This window comes from Pongo abelii, chromosome 6, assembly GCF_028885655.2.
Source record: "Pongo abelii isolate AG06213 chromosome 6, NHGRI_mPonAbe1-v2.0_pri, whole genome shotgun sequence".
NCBI classification, from domain to species: Eukaryota; Metazoa; Chordata; class Mammalia; order Primates; family Hominidae; genus Pongo; species Pongo abelii.
In genome coordinates this window covers 20,183,387-20,206,619 of record NC_071991.2, presented here as the reverse complement: position 1 = coordinate 20,206,619, position 23,233 = coordinate 20,183,387, and the positions used below count along the sequence as shown (strand labels likewise).

At 44.0% G+C, this 23,233-nt stretch overlaps 1 protein-coding gene across 5 annotated transcripts in view; it reads left to right on the top strand.

The window, feature by feature from the left end:
* Positions 1–23,233, top strand: part of CALN1 (calneuron 1) — a 625,214-nt gene that overhangs the window by 292,475 nt on the left and 309,506 nt on the right. For all 5 annotated transcript variants that reach the window (XM_054560450.2, XM_024250404.3, XM_024250405.2 and 2 more), the window contains one exon: positions 4,425–4,568. In XM_054560450.2, the coding sequence (XP_054416425.1) occupies positions 4,425–4,568 (144 nt within the window). The remainder of the gene's footprint in view (positions 1–4,424; positions 4,569–23,233) is intronic.

The window sequence follows — 23,233 nt, the reverse complement described above, 5'->3', positions numbered from 1 at the left end:
TCTAGTTTTGTATTTTTTTTTCTCTTTCTGCTATTTTGAAAAAAAGAAGTTAGTGAGGTTTGTCTGCTTCTACAGACAGACAGACACACACACTCACACAGACACACACACGAATTCTCTACGTGGGAGCCAGGAGCTCCCTATGCAAATAGAGAATAAAGAAGGACAGCTTTGTCCTGCTTACCTGCATGCCACCAAAAATAGAACCCTGAGCTGATGTGTGGCCTGCCCTGTCCTGGGCTTGGTTGGAGGAGGCCAGCCTTGCTATAGACTACAGAGTAAGCCACAGGCATTCAAGGCTTCGAAGGAGCAGGTCCCTTTAGAGGAGGCTACTGCTGGAGTGACAAGAGATAAGAGGCTGTCACAGAGTCTAAGGGGAAGATGAGGAACTCAGAGCTAAGCCAGCATGGTGGCAGAGGACACTGTGGAAAGAAGAGTTGGAGAGACTTCTGGAGTGACCTCCGTCTATGGTCTGACTTGCTAAATCCAGTAGCCCCAAAGGTGGAGCAACTTGGAGGTCCAAAGGCTCAGCTGTCAAGGTCCTCATTTCCAGGCCATGTTCTCAAACACCCCCAGCTAGGGCCCGCTGGGGTGTCGTCCAGTATAAGGATGTAGGTCGATGCTTACCCGTAAGGTCTAGGGCATACAGGAAGACCACAGGAACAAAGGCCTGTCAATGGAAGGGACCTACCCTGTCCAGCCATATCAGTAACCCAGAGAGTTCAGGAATGAGTCAGAAGGAATGGGAAGTGGAGATGATGCCTTGGGAAGGAGCCTTCCGGAGAACTAAGAGCAAAACTTAGCTTACAACTGGCTATCTAGTGACTGCAGCTGCAGACCTTGTCATCCTCTGACATTTCCTACTGTTGCATCGTATGTCCTGGTCCCAATGTAAAACCCTGCTACAGAGGCTGGAAGGACATCACACCTAACCCATTTTTTCAGATGGGGAAATTGAGGCTGAGGGAGAAGGCTGCACCAGCTTGCAGGGCAGAGCTGGCGCTTGGCGCTGGCTGCCTCATGGGCTGACTCTCACGTCGGGAGGCCTGGCCTCTGTGTCCTCCCATCCTTGGCAATTGGGGATCTGAGCTCAGGCCACATGAGGCCATGTCCTCCATCCCAGTGTCCTTGAGCACAGTGCGCCATGACCTCAAGCTGAGTAGTGGCTCCAAGCTCCTTCCAGGCCAGTTGGGACTTGGTAGGAAAACATACGGCTGTTTTAGGTAACCTTGGGCATATTTCATTGATGGGAAAAGCTTGAAATGGAGACAAACGCCTTGATTCAGAATTTGGGTTGGACTAAAATTTGTTTCTATACCATTGATGGAAAGAAAGGGGAGGAGGTGTTGAACAGCAGATTAATAGGGTGTGTAAGAGAACACAGGCTTCCTGTTCTTCACTTAAACACTTTAACGATGTCCACGGATCCACAGAAAGAAGGGCTGGAGGACCTGAGGGATCCTTGCAGCCAGCACAGCTCATTTTACTCATGAACAAACTGAGGCCTCCAGGGTTTGGCCGCGGACCTAATTAGCTAATACGCCTGGCTGGGAGCCTAGGGTCCGGGTGCACAGGCTGGTCTTCTCTCTGCTGGAGCCCACAATTCGTCCCAGAAAGAATTCAGCATGCTGGATTAGTATTGATAATGAATTTACTACTAATATATGATCCTTATCCATTCAGGCTCATCATCCCTTGAACAGCTTATCTGTCTAGCGCCTCCTACAGTGTGGGCGGGGAACACACTAAGATGAAAGAAGGGTAGGAGGTGCTTACCGCTCAGAAAAGAAGCCAATCATAGTATTTCTAGATGGAGTACACCGGATGTCACAAGAAAGGAATGAATGACCTGCTGTGAACAGTCAGCAGAAAGGGAGATAACTTGGCTATGGTGAGCAAAGACAGTTTTGCAGAATTCATGACCCCTGGTTTGGTGTTTTGCAATGGGCAAGTCCATGCAAACTTACTCCCAAAGTCCAAGGAAGCTGAAAGGCTGAAAAAAGAGGCTGATATATCTAGCTTCTCAGAAAGAAACATTTAATAGGGACTTGGGCTATGTCTGTGTCTTGCGGGGTGGCGAGACAAGATGGTGGATCCCCCTGGCCATTACCTACCAGACCCAGGACTTATATACCATAGGGAAGGAATGTATAGACAATTGTAGGGAAAGGCAGGAGTCTGCCTAAGGGCAGGATGTATGGTAAGAACAAGGTCTTACACAAGGAACAGTAGATAACATAGAAATCTGGGAGGCATTCCCAGAATTAGAGTTTGTCAGAAGTCAACATGGCAGATTAGCATCCAAGATGGAGTCACTTTAGCATCCACACTTGACCTTGATATAATTTTGGGCAGGGAAAAGAAGAAGGGAAGATGTTTTAGGCAAAAACACTGGATGCAATAGTGTAGCAATCTGAAAAGCAGCCCCCAAAGATATCAAATCCTAATCTCTGAGATTTATAAATGTTACCTTACAGAAAAGTCTTTGAAGATGTGATGAAGTTAAGAATCTTGAGATGGGGAGATTATCTTGGATTATCTGAGTGGTCCCTAATGCAAACACAAGTGTCCTTATAAGAGCAGGGCAAAGGGAGATTTACAGACAGAAGAGGAGAAGGTGGAGATTGGAGTGATGGGGCTGCAAGCCAAGGAATGCTGGCAGCCTCCGGCAGCTGGAAGAGATAAATGGATTTTCCCTTAGAGCCTTCACGGGGAGCACAGCTCTGCTGACATCATGATTGTGATCTAATGATGCTGATTTTGGAATTTTGGCTTCCAGACTGTGAGAGAATAGATTTCTATTGTCTTAAATCACCAAGTTTGTGGTAATGATCATGCCAGGGCATGGTCAGATATTCAGTGAGGTAGTAAGTAAATGAGTCAGAGCCGAGGGGCTTGTATGCGTTTGAAGAGTGATAGAAAGTTTCTGCATGCATCTTACCATCCTGAGTGGAGTCGAGCTGAGTGGGAGAACCCCAATGCCTGGTGGATCATTTTTATTTTTCCGTATTTATTAATACTGTGCTTCTCACGTGATAGAAAGTCAATACTAGTTGCGTGGCATGGTGAATAATGGCAGCTGACATATCTGGGCTTGCACTGGGTTTATTGATGAAAAGTCAAAGCTGCTCTAGGTCTGGTGTGCTCAGAAACAATTAACGAACCTTTCATCTTCACACTGTGACTTCCAGTTCCTTGTGTTGTACATCCAATCCAGGACTGACAGCTGCAGTGGCTCTGGAGAAGGGGACTCTGGGTGGAATTTAGAGCAACTCTGGTTTAGGGGAAGAGGAGGGGAGATTGCCTGCCAAGTGAAACAGCCCTTACTGATAGCAGAGTCAAGTTCTCTGCTAGCCCAGGGGCAAAGTGATTAAAGGCATCTTTTGAGTTTTCATGATGCTTTTATTGATCTGAGGTTGTTTATATCTACAAAACACCTGTAAATTAGGAGAATGAGACAAAAACAGCCGGATACTTAACTCTTCTCCTCCTATGAGGCTGGAAGAGCTTTCTGCACAGCTCCTGCAGCAGCAGGGATCTGAAATATGCCTGCAGAGGGGAACTGCATTCTCTTTTCCTCCTGAAGACTGCAGTTAAGAGGCAGCTTTCTCCTCACAGCTGAAACCAAATCCTCATCTTTGCTCAGAAAGTGTCCTTGGTTAACATGATTCTCTGCTGGGACCACCATCTAATTGTGTGCCTCCTACAGAGTTGGAGGATGCTCAGGTCGAGCTGCCTCCTCCCTCCCTCCTTCCTTCCTTCCTTCCTTCCTTTCCTTCCTTCCTTCCTTTCTTTCTTTCTCTCTCTCTTTCTTTCTTTCCTTTCTTTCTTTGTCTCTTTCTCCCTTTCTCCCTTTCTTTCTTTTTCTTTTTTTCCTTCTTTTGTCTGCCTGCGTTCCTTTCTTCCCTCCTTCCTTCCTTTTTCTTTCTTCTTTCCTTTTTTCCTTCCTTCCTTCCTTCTTCCTTCCCTCCTCCCTCCCTCCCTTCCTCCCTCTCTCCCTTCCTTCCTCCTTCCCTCCCTTGCTTTCTTCCTTCCTTTCTCCCTCCCTCCTTCCCTTTTTCCCCCTCCCTCCCTTCCTTTCTTCTTTCTCTTTTTTCCTCCCTTCATTCCTCTCTTCCACTCTCCCTTCCACCTTCTTTTTCTGTCTCCCTTTCTCCCTTTCCTTTTCTTTCTCTTCCTTTCTCTTCCTTTCTCATTTTCCCTTCTCCTCTCCTCCCTTCCATTTCCTTTTTTCTCTTTCCTTTTTCTTTTCTTCGTTTCTTTTCTTATGTTCTTCTTCTGTCCTCCCTTTTATCTGATTAAAGAGTTTTAACAAATCACTGTTTTTAAAGCAGTTAGGAGTTCTCAGTAGGCAATCACCAATAACTGCAGTGCAATAAAGCCAGCCATGTGACCACTGGACTTTCTTTGCTTTTCCATTGTAGAAATCCGAGAGGCCTTTCGGGTTCTGGACCGGGATGGGAACGGCTTCATCTCCAAGCAGGAGCTGGGCATGGCCATGCGCTCTTTGGGGTACATGCCAAGCGAGGTGGAGCTGGCCATCATCATGCAGCGCTTGGACATGGACGGTAAGACCCGGACGAGCAGCTTCTCCCCTGAGACATGCCCCGGTCTCATCAGTGAGACCTTCGGTTTATGCAGGGCCTTGCGCTTTTAAATCCAGAGACTTGGTTTACATTTGAGAAGCAGAAACTTGGACTAGAACAGGCTTTTTCAGTAACTTTCCATAGAGTTCTAGGGGCCTGTAGAGATGGTTTCAGGGCCACTGTAGGATGGGGTGAGGAAAGAGGCCTGGCTGGTGGAACAGTTACAGCATCTTGTTTTTCCCCTTCTCGTCCCCTCCCCCCTCCCCATCCCCCTCTCCCCCCTCCCTCATCCGCCTCTCCCCCCTCCCTCATCCCCATCCCTATCCCCCTCTCCCTCCCCCCTCCTCCTCCCTCCTCCTCCCTCCCTCACTCCGTCCCCCCTCCACCTCCTCCTACTTCTTCTTCTTCCTCTTCCTCTTCTCCCTGCCCTCTTCCTCCTCCTCTTCTTCTAAATAACAGCTTTATTGAGATAGAATTCACATACTCTAAAATTCACACATTTAAAGTGCACAGTTCAGTGGTGCTTAGTGGATGCACAGGGTTTTCTTTGTTTGTTTGTTTCCTCTTTCTTTATTGGATGCTTTGTAGATGTCACACAGATCTACAAGTTACATTGTTAAGAAATTATTTAAAAATTGACCAAGACCAGGGTCTTGGTCCAGAGCTCCAAACTAGAAGCAAAAAGGAATGGGGGCAGTGAGTTAGGGAATGTTCCTCCAACATCACCAAAACCTCTCAAACAAGAATCCTAAGCTCCTGCATGGGCTAGAGCCTGGCCTTGGGCTCCTGGGCTAACCCTCAGTGTCTCTGGCTGCATCACACTCAGGAAAAGTTCACCAGCAAGAGGCTGCAGGGAACAGCCAGTCAAGTCCAGACATGGACAAATGTAACTGGAAGGAGGACGTGAAACAGGTAACTGTCCCGCTGTAGTTAAGAGTGCAGCTAAGGCAGGTGCAGGGGGAGGGGAGGGGCTAGGGGAGCAGTGCTGCAGCAGTGCCGGGGTGTAGCCCCAGTGTAGCCAGACGAGAGTCACAGATTTGTAAAACCAGTGCCACAATGGGTTTTAGTTGGAAGCCATTATCCTCAGCAAACTAATGCAGGAACAGAACGCCAAGCACCACATGTTCTCACCTTTTTTTTTTTTTTCATGACGGATCTATTTCAACATTTTTATCTTATTTTAATTTAATTTAATTTAATTTTTTATTGTATTTTATTTATTTATTTATTTTAGAGATGGAGTCTGTCTCTGTCGCCCAGGCTGGAGTACAGTGACGTGATCTCGACTCACTGCAACCTCTGCCTCCCGAGTTCAAGTGATTCTCCTGCCTCAGCCTTTCAGAGTAGCTGGGACTACAGGCATGCACCACCACAACTGACTAATTTTTGTGTTTTTAGTAGAGACGGAGTTTCACCATGTTGGCCAGGATGGTCTCGATCTCCTGATCTCGTGATCTGCCCACCTCGGCCTCCCAAAGTGCTGGGATTACAGGTGTGAACCAGCGCGCCCGGCCTAAATTGTATATTATTTTAGGTTCCAAGATACCTGTGCTTTTTCTCACTTGTAGGTGGGAGTTAAATGATGAGAACACATAAACACATAGTGGGGAACAACACACTGGGGCCTGTTGGTGGTGGGGAGGGAGAGTATCGGGAAGAATAGCTAATGGGTGCTGGGCTTAATACCAAGGTGATGGGTTGATCTGTGCAGCACACCACCATGGCACACGTTTACCTATCTAACAAACCTGCACATCCTGCACATGGACCCCAGAACTTAAAATAAAAGTTGAAGGAAAATAAAAGAACACCTTCATCACTCCAAAAAGGAATCCCACATCTCTTAGCCTTCGCCTCCCAATCCCCCTGTCCCCGCAAGCCCTAGGCAACCACTGTTCTACGTTGTCTGAGAGACTGGTCAACGGGTAGCAGCTGTTGATCTCCAGACGGAGGTCCTATCCCGAGACCAGAGGGCTCATGTGTTGTACATCCTTCTAGTGAGCTGGGGATTCTCATCTACTAGCTTGGACTTGAGGTGTTCCCTGTTGGCCAGGGTGTCTCCAGGCCATTCAGTGATTCTCCGCTTCCCACAGACACACATTTCCTAGGCAACCTGGAAAACAAATCCTGGACTTAATCCTGGGCCAGTCACTGTCCCCATTCTTGCCCAGCAGACTGATGGAAGGGGATCCTAAGGAAGAAAATGGCATTATCTTCCTGCCCGACCCCGCAATCCCGTATCCTGCACACTGCCTCACTATCTCTGAGTTCTTTGGGATGGTCTATCCCAAGGACACCATAACCCGCAGGCTTTGGAGCCTTCTAAGCTGGAGCTACTGTGTCATTCCCATTGTCACTTCCTTCTGTCTGGACATTCCCATTGTCCAGATCTGTTCAGAGGCTTCACTCTCAGCCTCCTTTTTTTTCCCCCCAACTTCCATCTTCTTCAAAGCTTCAGAGAAATGACCTTCAGCTTACTCTCCAGTGACTGTGGCAGTCCCCTGTCTAGTCCACGCCCTTCTTAGTAGAAGCCTGTTTTTGGATTGAAGAATCTTGGGACCAGTAGCAAAAGCACCCTGTTTTCTACCCAACTCTCTGCCCCATTTGGCTTAACAATCCCAAGTTGGTTAACATCTCCAAGTAGCTACTGAAGAAATGAAGTGTTTCATTTAAGACTTTCAAAGTAGCCCCATAAGTAGAGCCGTAAGATCTGGTCCTCGCCACCTGTGTCTTCACCCTGAGCCTCTTGTCTTAATTCAGTAAGCAAGTACTACACCCCTTCATATGCCATGACTGCTCCACCCAACCACGTAGACACTCTCTGCTGTACCTCACACCTGGCCAGGACCTCACTTGCTGAATGAGTCCAGAGTCATAGTTGACTAGCTTCATACCATCCTCAAACTCATTGATGGCATCTGCCAGGATGTCAGTGGTCTCAATATCCAGGTGATTGGTGGGCTTATCCAGGAGAGGAGTATGTAGGGGTTCTGCCAGGTCAGCCAGGCCAGGCTAGATTCGGAGATTTGTGCAACGCATACCACAGTCGATTTTAGAACATTTTCATTGCTCCAGAAAGAAACCTTGCACCTCCTTTTTTTTTTTTTTTTGATGGAGCCTCGCTCTGTCACCAGGCTGGAGTGCAGTGGCACAATCTCTGCTCACTGCAACCTCCGCTTCCCGGGTTTAAGCAATTCTCCTGCCTCAGCCTCCCGAGTAGCTGGGACTACAGGCGCCCACCACCACGCCCAGCTAATTTTCATATTTTTAGTAGAGACAGGGTTTCACCATGGTGGCCAGGATGGTCTCCATCTCTTGACCTTGTGATCTGCCTGCCTCGGCCTCCCAAAGTGCTGGAATTACAGATGTGAGCCACCACACCCAGACAAAACCTTGTACCTCTTAGCCATTACCTCTCAATCCCCATATTTCCCCAAGCCCTACACAAGCACTTCTCTATTTTCTGTCTCTATAGTTGCTTCTGCTGGACATTTTCTATTAATGGAATCATATAATTTGCCTTCCTTTGTAAGTAACTTCTTGCACTTACTATAGTGTTTCCAAGGTTTACCTGTGTTGTAGCATTTATCATGACTTCATTTCCTTTGATGGCCATATTCCTATTCCACTGTATGGACATAACAGCTTGTTTTATGTCTGTTTTCTACTTACTGAGTTTCTGCATACAACCTCACTGGAAAAAATACAACCTCGTAGTGTTTTTTAAATTTGCGACAGAGTCTCACTCTGTCTTACGCCCAGGCTGGAGTGCAGTGGCATGATCTTGGCTCACTGCAACCTCCATCTCCCAGATTGAAGCGATTCTCCTGCCTCAGCCTCCTGAGTAGCTGGGGTTACAGACGTGCGCCACCACGCCCAGCTAATTTTTGTATTTTTTAGTAGAGATGGGGTTTCACCATGTTGGCCAGGCTGGTCTCGAACTCCTGAGCTCAAGTGATCCGCCTGCCTCATCCTCCCAAAGTGCTGGGATTACAGGCATGAGCCATGCACCCAGCCCTCGTAATGTTTAAAAAGCTTTGAAAAATGGACCAGGCACAGGAGGTGGAGGTTGCGGTGAGCCGAGATCGTGCCATTGTACTCCAGCCTGGGTGACAAAGAGCGAAACTCCATCTTAAAAATAAAATAAAATAAAATAAGCTTTGAAAAATGACTGCATTTGATAATCTTTAAGTTTCTTTCCTACTCTAAAACCCTAGGTTTTATCCCAAACCAGCTAGATCCTCCCTTAGATAAAGGTCCAGGAAGGAGGCCTCTTTGTTTTGTTTTGTTAACACACACCCTTCCCCTCTGAAAAGCAGCTTAATTCTAGGCATCGGGCACCAGAGGACTGGGCTTTTGGCATGCCCAGGTTGAGCATTAGATACACACCAAGAAGCAAGGACAGAGGAGATGGGCAGGAAGTCTCTTTGGAAGAACAGACCAAGGTTATGATAAGGAGATGTTTGCTTGGCCTGCAGGCCAGTTGCAAGAGCGTGGTTCTAGCCTGTTATCTTGCCGGACTTGTTGGGAGGATGATAATAAGGGTGACCATATGGTGAATGGACCCTAGGGCCAACCGCCAAGTGCAGCTGTAGACATTTATTTTCTGGTTCAGGATAGAGATGTTTTATCCAGGGTATTCAGTTGTATGAGCGGTTCTCGGCTTGTTCTGCCAATTCTGATTGATGGTGACTCACCGTGTCTTTGTAGGCCTGATTTGACCTTGCTTTATATTTTAGAGATATTTCTGAAAAGCTGGAGCAAAGCACACCTTTTACAGCAAGATCTCACTTCCAGTGACTTCCATCATTATTTCAGAGATACATTTGCAGGAAAAAAAGTTTCCTCCTTGAAATAAGAAAAGTCTTAATCTATACCTCTGTTTCTGGAACTAAGAAGGCTTTGGGTCTTTGATTCTGCTCGCACAACTCTTGTAATAAAACCTAGTCAATCGCACCTGTTATTGGAGGCCGAGGTGGGCGGATCATCTGAGGTCAGGAGTTTGAGACCAGCCTCACCAACACAGTGAAATCCCGTCTCTACTAAAAATACAAAACAATTAGCCAGGCATGGTACCATGTGCCTGTAATCTCAGCTACTCAGGAGGCTAAGGGATGAGAATCACTTGAACCCAGGAGGCAGAGGTTGCAGTGAGCTGAGATCGCGCCACTGCACTCCAGCCTGGGTGACAAAGCAAGATTCCATCTCAAAAAACAACCAAACAAAACAAACAAAAATCCTTGTCAAATGGACTAAATGTGAATGGAATTAGCAATTAGCAACTTCTTTACACATAGGCTGGGCTCATTTTTCTTGTAAAGTGTTATTCCTAGTTATGTCCAGAAGTTATTCTTTTTTTTTTTTTTTTTTTTTGAGACAGAGTCTCGCTCTGTCGCCCAGGCTGGAGTGCAGTGGCGCGATCTTGGCTCACTGCAAGCTCCGCCTCCCAGGTTCACGCCATTCTCCTGCCTCAGCCTCCCAAGTAGCTGGGACTACAGGCACCCGCCACCATGCTCGGCTAGTTTTCTTTGTATTTTCAGTAGAGATGGGGTTTCACCGTGTTAGCCAGGATGGTCTTGATCTCCTGACCTCGTGTTCTGCCTGTCTCGGCCTCCCAAAGTGCTGGGATTACAGGCATGAGCCACTGCGCCCGGCCCAGAAGTTATTCTTATAATTGTGGGAGAGTTATTCCTATAAGATTTAAGGATCTTTCTGGGTACCGTGGCCCACATTTTGTAATCCCAGCACTTTGGGAGGCCAAGGTAGGGTGACTGCTTAAGGCCAGTGAGAACCCATCTCTGCAAAAACAGAAAAAATTAGCTGGGCATAGTGGTACATGTCTGTAATCCCAGCTACTTGGGAGGCTGAGGCAGGAGGATTGTTGAGGCTGATGCACGAGGATTGCTGGAGCTTAGGAGTTCAAGACTGCAGTAAGCTATGATTGCACCACTGCACTCCAGCCCGGGTAACAGAGCTAGACCCTTATCTCTAAAAAACAAACAAACAAACAAACAAAAATTAAAAAAAGATTTAAGCGTCTTCAGCCCCAAGTTCATGCTTGTTTGTATATTCTCTCATTGGACCCCAGCTTGTAGGGAAATTTTTAGATTATTGCAAATCCTCCCTGATTTCATGAGAGCTTGGAGTCCCTTGGGGCTTTATGTGACGATATTGTTCAAAGAGCTCATCAGGGCTCAGGCATCTGGTATGCGGTTTAAGAGACTACAGGTTTCACCAATTTATTTGCAACTCATCATACTCAGCTACCAACGCTGAAAGCAGAACTTCTGAGCAAATCTTGCAGCGAATTTCTATTTGTTCCTTTAACGAAAACCCAAGTCATCAGCTATTTCACGGTGACCCATCAGGTGAAAGCACATTTATTTATTTTTGAAGCTCAGCTTCCTTCAAGTTTTGTTTTGTTGCCTACAAAAGATTTAGTACAAAATCCATGAAAATAACGCAGCAGTGTAGGCTACAGGTATTGCCGCCACAAAAATTTATACAGTTCCCTAAGTGTGAAAAGAGCTAAATGAAAAATGCCCAGTCTGAGGTTGAAGTGCGTGTCTTGAAGGTATTTTGCAAATTTCACTTTGCCAATGAGTGAGACTTCTCAGGTACCAGGTTCTGGTTATGGATGGAATGACTGCATTTAATTGTTCTTCTCTTAGTGGGGCCTTTTGAGCTGTTCTGTTAAGAAAAAAAAAAAAAAAGGTTCTAATTATATCTTTCCTTCCTCTCTTCTGTAACTGGGAATCCTCCAGAGATTCGAGCCTACCTAATTAAGTTTCTCTTTGGTGTGGAACATGTGGAATGGCAGCGATTTTTATTAGGTTGATGCAAAAGTAATCGCACCAAACTAGTATGTGGATGATACCAAAAAAAAAAAAAAAAAAGAAAGAAAAAAAAAAAAGGAGTGTTTGGGGCAAAGCTTAGGATTCTTTGCTGTAGGATGACCATGCCTCCTGGTCCATACACCCTGGTATCGGGCGGGCAGGATGGCAGTGGTGCCTCCATCCGTCCCATCTGGCTGTGATTAGAAGCAGGTCTGGCCCACACACCAATCTTCTTTCTCTGGGGTCCCTGCCGCTTTGCCCGACAGTGAGGTCATACCTTCGGCACGAGGCCCGGCTGGAATTCGCCTGGGTTTGTCTGTGCAACTCAAGTTGACACATGAGGTTTTCATTAGGTGGCTCCTTGGGAGGGGGGTGCCTTGCCGGCTGCACATGGAACAGTCATCTCCCTGGATTAGGGATCTCGCCTGGATTTCCTGGACACGGATCCAGCCAGACATTTCCAGGGGACAGAATGGAAGGCAGGCAGGAGGGTCTGGGATTGCTCACCTGGCCTGGAGCCAGTTTGCCCTCAGTGGTGGGACTGGCTATGTGTGTGTATATGTGTGTGTGTGTGTGCGTGCGCCTGTGCCTGCATGCACATGTGTGTGCCAAATGGGCTGAACTGCTCAGAGTTATTTTATTTTATTTTTTATAGAGACAGAGTCTTACTCTGTTACCCAAGCTGGAGTGCAGTAGTATGCAATCATTGCTCAGTGCAGCCTCAAACTCCTGGTGTCAAGCTATCCTCCCACCTCAGCCTCCCAAATGGCTGGGACTACAGGTGTGTGCAACCCCACCCAGCTAAGTTTTTTTATTAGTCTTTGCAGAGACGAAGTCTCACTCTGTTGCCCAGGTTGGACTCAAGTTCCTGGCCTCAAGGGATCCTCCCGCCTTAGCCTGGCAAAGTGGTGGGATTACAGACGTGAGCCACTGGGCACAGCCTGAACTATTCAGAGTTAAATAAACAAAAAGCCCAAACTTCTGCCCAGTGCCTGGGGTTTTGGCTCATCACTGCAAAAGTTATTTCTTGGAACTTTAACTCAGTTCTTTGTTCCCTTGTGGTCACTCTTCCATTTCTCTTTTATCAGCCTCTGCAGCTAAGGTGACTTTTACCAAGCACCAGTTGGGGACCAAGATTCACCTTTCCTGGATGCCTTTTTGTGGGGGCCAGGATCTCTCCATCAGCCCTGATTCTGGAAGCCTGCAGCTCTTTTCCACCGGGCTCCTTGAGACCTTTAAGCCCAATTCCCAAGGTGTCCTTTGCGTGTCAGGAATTGACTTCCCTCCTGTGCATCATATTAGTTCTGTATCATCCTTGGATTGGTTGACAAAATAGTCACTCAAAGGCCGGGCGTGGTGGCTCACACCTGTAATCCCAGCACTTTGTGAGGCCGAGGCGGGTGGATCACTTGAGGTCAGGAGTTTGAGACCAGCCTGGCCAATATGGCAAAACCCCATCTCTACTAAAAATACAAAAATTAGCTGGGCATGGTGGTGGGCACCTGTAATCCCAGCTGCTCAGCAGGTTGAGGCAGGAGAATTGCTTGAACCTGGGAGTCAGAGGTTGCGGTGAGCCGAGATTGTGCCATTGCACTCCAGTCTGGGTGTCCTAGCAAGACTCTTGTCTCAAAAAAATATATACAAAAGAAAAAAAAATAGTCACTCAAAAAATTGTCTCCAAAGCTGTATTCTGTTTAATTTTTTTTTTTTTTTTTTTTGGTAGACATGGGGGGGTCTCACTTTGTTGCCCAGGCTGTCTTGAACTTCTGGCTTCAAGTGATTCTCCCACCTCCGCTTCCCAAAGTGCTGGGATTACAGGCTTGAGCCACCACACCCAGCCAAAGCTGAATTAGAGAAGCAGGTTGAGAAGAATGGCTTCTTGAAGTCACTGTGGGCTGTGCTACACCCTATGTGTTCCCCTTAGCTCTGTGGTCCCCACAGCAGCTGTTTGGGTGATCTCAGAGCTTCCTGCATCATTCACTGGGGAATAAAGGCTTGGTATCCTCAAGACCTAAGGGATGTATTTGACTGATTTCTGCATTTTCAGTGTTTTTGTTTTGTTTTGTTTTTGTTTTACGCTTTAAGTTCTAGGGTATATGTGCACAACGTGCAGGTTTGCAGGTTTGTTACATATGTGTACATGTGCCATGTTGCTGCACCTATTAACTCGTCGTTTACATTAGGTATATCTCCTAATGCTGTCCCTTCCCTCTCCCCCCACCCCACGACAGGCCCCGGTGTGTGATATTCCCCTTCCTGTGTCCAGCTGTTCTCATAGTTCAGTTCCCACCTATGAGTGATGTTTGATCACTCATAGAACATGTGGTGTTTGATTTTCTGTGTCCAGCTGTTCTCATAGTTCAGTTCCCACCTATGAGTGATGTTTGATCACTCATAGAACATGTGGTGTTTGATTTTCTGTCCTTGTGACAGTTTGCCAAGAATGATGGTTTCCACCTTCATCCATGTCCCTGCGAAGGACATGAATTCATCCTTTTTTATGGCTGCATAGTATTTCATGGTGTATGTGTGCCACATTTTCTTAATCCAGTCTATCATTGATGGGCATTTGGGTTGGTTCCAGGTCTTTACTATTGTGAATAGTGCCACAATAAACATATGTATGCATGTGTCTTTATAGCAGCATGATTTATAATCCTTTGGGTATATACCCAGTAATGGGATTACTGGGTCAAATGGTATTTCTGGTTCTAGATCCTTGAGGAATCGCCACACTGTCTTCCACAATGGTTGAACTAGTTTACAGTCCCACCAACAGTGTAAAGCTTCCTATTTCTCCACAACCACACGACTAGGTCATCTGGAGTGAATCCAGCTAGCTTTGCAAATGTTTTCCTGAAATAATTGAACCAGGAAGCGTTCTCGGCAGCTCAAGGGCCCTCCTTGGTCTCCCAAAGGGCTGGGATTACAGGTGTGAGCCATCATGCCCAGCCATGAGCCTGATCCTTTAACAATCACATCAGGTTATTGTGCAGCAATCTGTCCATTGACACAATTGGGCTGGGGGGACCTTGGTTAAAAGAAAACTCTTTGGCTACAGAGAAGTCATTGAGCTTGTGGATATTTGCAGGAGCAAGAAGGTCTGAGTGTAAGATAAATGCAAGGTGACGAGGAGTTTTTCCTTTGAGAACCTGATGAAGGAAGTAAAGTCTGTCCTTAGGGGTTCAGTCACCCCTAAGATGACTGAATGCAGGTGGCCCTCAAAGTGCTTGCATGTGCAGAGACCTGGTGTCCTCTCTCCTCCATGTGTGGTCCAGGGACAGGCAGAGTCAGCATCACTTGGAAGCATGTTTAAGATGCTCCAACTCAGGCCCTACCCCTGACTTGCTGAATCAGAATTTTCCTTCTATCTATCTATCTATCTATCTATCTATCTATCTATCTATCTATCTATCAGAGACAAGGTCTAGCTCTGTTGCCCAGGCTGGAATGCAGTGGTGTCATCATAGCTCACTGCAGCCTTGCCGCCTGGGCTCAAGCCATCCTCCTGCCTCAGCCTCCCGAGTTGCTGGGACTACAGGCATGCGTTGTCACCATGCCTGGCTAATTTTTATTTTTTATTATTTGTAGCAATGAAGTTTTGCTATGTTGCCCAGGCTGGTGTAGAACTCCTGGCCTCAAGTAGTCTCCCACCTTGGCCTCCCAAAGTGCTTGGGTTACTGGCGTGAGCTACCAGGCTTGGCCCAGAATTTTCCTTTTACCAAGATTCCCAGATGTTTCATATACACATTGAAGTTGGAGATACCCTAGTCTGAGGCACACTTTGACAAATGGAAAGCAAACGCAATTATGTTTCCTTCTTTGAGAGTCTCTCTAGGGAGTGAAGCCCCTCCCTAGTCTCCTGCAGGGAACTCAGTGCCTGGAGATTTGTAAGTTTACAAACGATATAATTCACAAAGCCACTAGTGTTGGTGAAGAACAACTAAAGAAAAATGTCTCTGCAGATGCTTGCATTTGTGAATAAGCATAATTAGCATTAAACTCTTTTGTATTTCACTCTGTGTTAGTGAATTATGGCTTGTGTGCTTTTGATCTTACTGTGGCAAGTTTTAACTGGGTAATTAATGATAAATAACACTTATGTAATGCTCACCAGGACCCCAATAGTAACCCTGGATAACAATAATACTAGCTAATGCATGCAGAGTTTTCATCATGGGCCAAAGACTGTTCTAAGCACTTTATTTATTAACTTACTTAGTCCTCACAAAAGCCATAGGTGCTAACTATTATGATTCTCATTTTGTGGATGAGAAAAATGAAGTACCGAGGTTTCTAGAAACTTGCACAGGTCATGCCACTAGTAAGAGCCATATGACTCTAAGATCTTAAGCAGATAGCTTTAGATATAGTATTCTTTTTGTAATTTTAGTGGATATAGGTCACTGAGGGTGACAACAGGACATTGAAACTCTGAACACACACACACACGCACACACACGCACACACACACACTCCCCTGAATCATAAATACCTTGGTATTTCAAACTTATATGTGAATGTTCTGGCTTCCAGTTGCTTTCCAAAATAGTCTCTGGAAACATGGAGTTTCATGAGGTTACCTTTGGTTGGGCAAAAGACCCTAGCCACTCCCCAAAATATCCTTGTATGAGAGCAGAGGATGTAAATTGAAGACAGTATTTGGGTTTCTCATTGTTTTAGTGAACAGAGAATTCTTTAGACTTGCTTGGGACATGGATGGTAGTGGATGATCATGACAGTTTCTCTCCAACATTCCTATCTCCCTAAGCAAGTCTGTCTTCTACAGCATGCCCAGGAAGGTACGCCATCTCCATCTTATTAACATTGACTATGTTGAATTCAAGTTTCAGCCAACGACTAACTAGACTGTTTGAGTCACTTCTAGCTATTTAAGCCAATGTATTTAAAAAAATTCTGGGCCAGGCATGGTGGCTCACAACTGTAATCCCAGCACTTTGGGAGGCTGAGGCGGGCAGATCACGTGAGGTCAGGAGTTCGAGAGCAGACTGACCAACATGGAGAAACTGCATCTCTACTTAAAATACAAAATTAGCTGAGCGTGGTGGTTTGCACCTGTAATCCCAGCTACTCGGGAGGCTGAGGCAGGAGAATCACTTGAACCAGGGAGGCAGAGGTTGCAGTGAGCCAAGATCGCGCCATTGCACTCCCGCCTGGGCAACAAGAGTTAAAAAAAAAAAAAAAAATACTGGTATTTGCACCTATTTCAATAAGAGCAGCCTCATACAATATTACAGTCTATCTTATTTGATTTAACAACCTAGAGTCCATTGTAACACCTATTTCCCAGATGTAAGCTGATATAAATGAGTAACATCTTGCAACTCTCTGTTCACATCAGACCTAGAATGTTTCCTCTTGGGGTATGCCGATCTGATTCTAGCCAGGGGCTTACAGACAAGGAAACCAGGTAAGGGTAGACCTTGAAGAAATAGGCATCCCCTATCAAGGCAACTGCCTTAGCTGTGTTTATTACAGGTCTTCGAGTTGATCTTGTCTGAGCTGTAAGAGAGGATGTAAGGGAGACTTTGGGAATCAGTTTTCTTTTTTTTCCTGCTTATTTATTTATTTTTAATATGTATTTTTATTATACTTTAAGTTCTAGGGTACATGTGCACAACGTGCAGGTTTGTTACATATGTATACATGTGCCATGTTGGTGTGCTGCATTAGGAGATATACCTAATGTAAATGACGAGTTAATGGGGAATCAGTTTTTCTAAATCCACCTAAAAATTCCTGTTCTGAATCTCAGGTCCCACTCCTTTTCCATCAGGACCTGAAATTTCACATAAGAGATTTGATGAGTCTGTGATTTCAACTTATAATTCTACAGAGCACACAGTTAAATTTGGCATCTTCCCTGAAGGGTTATAAGAAATAAGTGATTATTTTAGGACCACCATAGAAGCATTTTAGTTCTCTGTGACTTGAGCTGAGAGTCTAAAGGTCTGAGCTTGTTTGTTCTTTCAAGGGTGTTCAGAAGCAGCCATCCCAGCTGGCAGTCCTGGTAGTCATCATCGTTACCATAAAGGTCAAACCTTGGAGCCACTTAGGTCTTCCAAAGCCTTACTTTAAATAATTATTGTATCCCAAGAAACCGCAGATGACAGTTAATTAATCATAATGCTAATGCATGCAGTAGATACTAGTATCCCCTTTTCGGTGGGCAAGGAGGTCAGCACTTCATTTAAGGTTAGAGGCAAGCAAACCAATCTCAGAATCCCACTTTGGAAGTTTGTTTTCTCCCTGGTACGAATGTACGGTGCCATCTTCAATGCAGAAACCGTGCTGGATTCCTAGAAGTGAGATTACTATGTGAAATACAGGAAATTGCTAAAAATTCTTCATGCTAAGTAACATTTTCTTAGGCAGTGTTTACCAAAAGGAATGTATGAGAATGCCTGTCTTAGAACATTTTGACCAATATTAAGTATTATAATTTTTAAAAATCATGAGTAACATGATGGTGAAAAGTGGCAATTCATTTTGCTTTAACTAGTATGTGAGAGGAAGAATTTTTTAAATATATTGATTGGACCCATTTTTTTCCCCTTTGCAGGCTGCCTACTTTGTTTTCAGAGCTGTTTCAGTAAGGACAGGCTAAGTTATGCTGCAGCAATAAATATACCCCCAAATAGCAGTGGCTTAAAACCACAAAATTAAAGCTGTCACTCAGACTGTGTGTCACTGTGAGTTGGTTGGGTCTTTTCTCTGTGACATCCTCACTCAAGAGTTGTGGCAGAAAGAGACTCCAGCCCATCTCTCCTTCCATGTTAGCTAAGGCAGGGGAAAGAGACCCGGGGAATCACACAGTGATTCTTAAGGGTTTTGTCACTTCTATTCACATTTCACTGGCTAAAGCAAGTCACATGGCCATGATTATTATCAAAGGGTGTTGAGGAGTACAACCCAACTATATGCCCAGAAGGGAACGAAGTAGAAATACTTGGTGAACAACACTAATGATAACTTTAGAATTTTAGGCTTCTTTTTTTTTTTTTTTTTTTTTAACTAGAATACAATATTCATTGCAAAAGTTTTATTGCAGGGCAAGTTCTTAGAAGTACCATGAAGAAGGACGAAACACAATTATTATGGGAGACTTTACACATTCCTTTCCATTTGATCAACTGGATAAAACACAATAACAGAATTTGAATGACATGGAATGTGTGTATATTTGTGTGTGTGTGTGTGTGTGTGTGTGTCTGATATAAATTTTGTACCCTTAAAAAGAGAATAGTTTACTTTTTAAGTGATTCTGGAACATTAAATAAAACATGACTATGTATTAGGCTACAAAGACAACCTAATTAAATCGCAAAGAACAAGTAATATAGGCACATTCTTTGACTACAATACAATAAACCAGAAATTAATAACAAAAGTTTGAATAAGAATCCCACCCACTTGGAAATTTAAAAATTAAAAACCAAAAACCTTTCAATCTCATGAACAGATCCAAGCACTGACTCTTTGGAAAAGAAAAGCAACAAATTCACAAAGATAGCATATTTAATTAAGAAGGAAAGCATTACCACTAAAATAAACTAGATATGAAAAGTAAATATGGGAGATTTTTAAAAAGAATATTTGATACAGTTTCATATTAATGCACTTGAATATCTACATGAAATGGAGATTTTTCTGGAAAAATGTAAATTATTGAAATTGGTTCAAGCTGAAGTCAATAGTCTAAATCAGAAGTTGCATACTTGCAGCCTACCAGCCAAATACAGCTCATAGCCATGTTATATTTGGCCATACACCATTTTATAAAGCAGAAAATCTCACATTAAAAATATACATTTCTCCTGTTAAAATATTGAAGATTTTGGCAAGACTAGACCTGCATTCCTTCATTGCGATAATTTGGTGGAGTTGAGTGGCCATCCCCTCTGGGTAGGGCATCTGCCACAGTCTCCACTATTCATTAGTGTTTTATGCCTGCCTACTGATGGACTGGCTTGGTCTCTATAGGCTTTAGTGTTTGCGACCCTACCTATACAGACCAGCAATAAGGGAATATTTTACCATTCTATTTTCATTCCTCACTTCCCTTAATTATAGGGAATTAATTTTTCTAGTTTTTAATTTTTATGTATTATGGGTGTATATTAGTTATACATATTTATGGGGTACATGTGATATTTTGATACAAGCATACGACGTGTAATGATCAAGTCAGGGTAATTCAGGTATCCATTGCCTAAAGCGCTCATGATTTCTTTGTGTTAGGAACATAGCATTGCACTCTTTTAGTTATTTTGAAATATACAATAAATTACTGGGGTGTTTGTTTGTTTGTCTGTTTGAGACGGAGTCTCACTCTGTTGCCCAGACTGGAGTGCAATGGCGAGATCTTGGCTCACTGCTACCTCTGCCTACCAGTTCCAGCGATTTTCCTACCTCAGCCTCCCAAGTAGCTAGGATTACAGGTGTGTACCACCAGGCCAGGCTAATTTTTGTATTTTTAGTAGAAACAGAGTCTCACCATGTTGGCCAGTCTGGTCTCAAATTCCAGACCTCAGGTGATCCGCCCACCCTCTGCCTCCCAAAATGCTGGGATTACAGGCATGAGCCACCACGCCCAGCCAATAAATTACTGTTAATAATAATCACCCTATTGTGCTCCTGAACACTAGGTCTCATTCCTTCTAAATAACTGTATTCTTATACCCATTAGCTATCTCTTCTTATCCCCCACACCCACTACCCATCCCAGCCCCTATAACCATCGTTCTACTCTCTTTCTCCATGAGTTCAATATTTCTTTTAAGCTATCATAGATCAGTGAGAACATGCGATATTTGTCTTTCTGCACTTGGCTTATTTCACTTAACGTAGTGTCCTCCAGTTCAACCCATGTTGTTGCAAGTAAAAGGATTTCCTTCCTTTTATGGCTAGTATTCCACTGTGTAAATGTGCCACATTTTTTTAAATCCATTCATCCATTGATGGACACTTGGATAGATTCCATATCTCAGCTATTGTGAATAATGCTGTTGTAAACACGAAGGTGCAGATAAGGGAACTGATGTTTTTGTGGGTTTTTGTTGCGTATTTGTTACCATTTCTAGCGACTTCAATAGATTACTTATTTAAATTCTTTATTATTTAATAATTAAGGCAACTAGGATGGGAAATTGGACACTGAGAAAAGTCTCAGTAATACCTCTCAAATTTTGATAGATGGTTTTGATGTTTTCATTATAATATTTTATTGTATTTTTAAAATTCCCTCTGCTACTTCATAAATTTTATAGAAAACTATCTTACAATTTAATTTCTGAGTCACTGGGATTTTTAAGTTTCTAGTTTACATTTTACTTTTCTTCTTTCTTTTTTGGATGGAGCTCTGTCACCCAGGCTGGAGTGCAGTGGCGCGATCTCAGCTCACTGCAACCTCCGCCTCCCAGGTTCAAGCAATTCTCCTGCCTCAGCCTCGCAAGTAGCTGGGACTACAGGCATGCGCCACCACGTCTGGCTAATTTTTGTACTTTTTTTAGTAGACATGGGGTTTCACCATGTTGGCCGGGCTAGTCTTGAACTCCTGACCTCAAGCGATCTGCCCACCTTGGCCTCCCAAAGTGCTGGGATTACAGGCATGAGCCAATTTTCTATTTTCATTGCATTATGCAAAGTCAGTATAACCTGATATTTGCTAAGATTTTTCTCTGTAACCAAGAATAAGATGAACTTTTATGAAGGTATTGGCTCTATGCTACAAGGCTTTTTGTATGTGCATAGAAGTTATCTTCACATTACCCATGTGCCCTGTAGCCCTATTTTTGGTTATTTTGTCCAAGATAAATTATTGCGACATACTGATGTTATGTTACTTCCTGGATTTACGTCCAACAGTTTTTATTTTAATTTTCAATGCTCTGCCCTCATAGTGGATTTCACCTTTTATCTGTGCAAATGTTCTTTAAATGCTTTTGAGTTATGCTTTTGAGTCCTGTTGATTTTTGCCACATAACCTTTTTGCTTGTGTTTGCATAACATTTATCGTTATGTGCAGTGGTCACTGTGGGGCCGTTCACAATTACTCAGTTTCTTCTACTTCCAGGAATACGGTACACGATGCCCTACCTTTTTCTGTGATTTTGTTAGGCGTGAAACTTTTACCCAATATATGTGATGATGCTGTAATTTTTAATTTTTCTGTTCTTTGTTAATTTTAATGTAAGGTGGTTATAAATATTTTCCTCCCATTTTTTACAACTTTTGTTTTCAATTTAAAAAATATCAGCTTTATAATAATATTAGAAACATTGATCTTGTCTGTATATCTAACTGTCTTTAGTGCTTACTCCCAGCCATACTTCACTTGTTTTCTGTTTCTTATTTTTAATTAATATATATTTGTTCTGGCATAAACTTTCCCAAATTTCATTGTTTTGTTTTTTTTTTAGGAAGTTTACTTCAAGTGTTAATCCTCTTAGTATTAAATCTGAGAATATCTTTCACACATATTCATACAAATCTGAGAATATCTTCACACACATAAACAACTGGGTTAGATATAAAATTCTTGGGCTATAACCTCCTTCCTTCCTTCCTCCCCTTCCTTCTCTTACTTCTCTTCCTTCCTTCCCTTCCTTCCTTCTTCTTTCTTCTTTCTTTCTTTTTTTTTTTTTTTCTTGATGAAGTCTCACTCTGTCTCCCAGGCTGGAGTGCAGTGGTGTGATCTTGGCTCACTGCAAACTCCACCTCCTGGGTTCAAGTGATTCTTGTGCCTCAGCCTCCCGAGTAGCTGGGATTACCGGCACGCGTCACCACGCCTGGCTAATTTTTGTATTCTTAGTAGAGATGGGGTTTCAACATGTTGGCCAGGCTAGTCTCCAACTCCTGACCTCAGGTGATCGGCCTGCCTGGGCCTCTCTAAGTGCTGGGATTACAGGCATGAGCCACCACACCCAGCCCATAACCCTTTTCTTTTAAAGGTCTATGAGTGCTCCTTCATTATTGTTAGAGTTTAATATTGTTAAGTTTGTGATAACCTGCTTTTCCTTCCTTGTGAATAATCTAATTTGGCTTAGGATGTAATCATTATCCAGGAAGTTTGAAAATGTCACAAGTTCGTATTCATCTCTGTGTTCTAGTAGTGGTGGTGCCTGGTGTTGTGTTGTTGTTGTGGTTCCTTGGAATATGATTCACACTCTCAGTTTTTCTTTATTTACTTGTTTATTTTTGGAGACAAGGTCTGACTCTGTGTCCCAGGCTGGAGTGCAGTGGTACAGTCAAAGCTCACTGTAACCTCAAACTCCTGGGCTCAAGTGATCTTCCTGCCTCAGCCTCCAGAGTAGCTGGGACTACAGACAGGTGCAACCACACGTGGCAAATTTTTTCAATTTTTTTTGTAGAGGCAGGGTCTCACTGTGTTTTCCAGGCTGTTTCCAAACTCCTGGTTTCAAGCGATCCTCCTGTCTCTGGCTTCCAAAGTGCTGGGATTACAGGTGTGCACCATCAAGTCCAGCCTATACTCCCAATTTTTAGACCAAGTTTTCTTTCTGGAAAACATTTGTTCAACCCTTTTTTGTTTTCTGCTTTTGCTCTGTATGTTTCAATCTCTCTTACTAGCCTTATCCACAGCTTAGATCCTGGGCTATGGCCTTCCAATACCCCTCATAGCCGTCCTTTCTCTATGTTTTTCCTCGGCCTTTTATATTCTCATACATATATTTTCTGCTTCACTACTTGGAGGTTTTCCAGTGACTAGTCTACTGATCACTGGATTTCATTTTTGTAACAATGGTTTCTCCTCTCTGTGGAATTATCTCT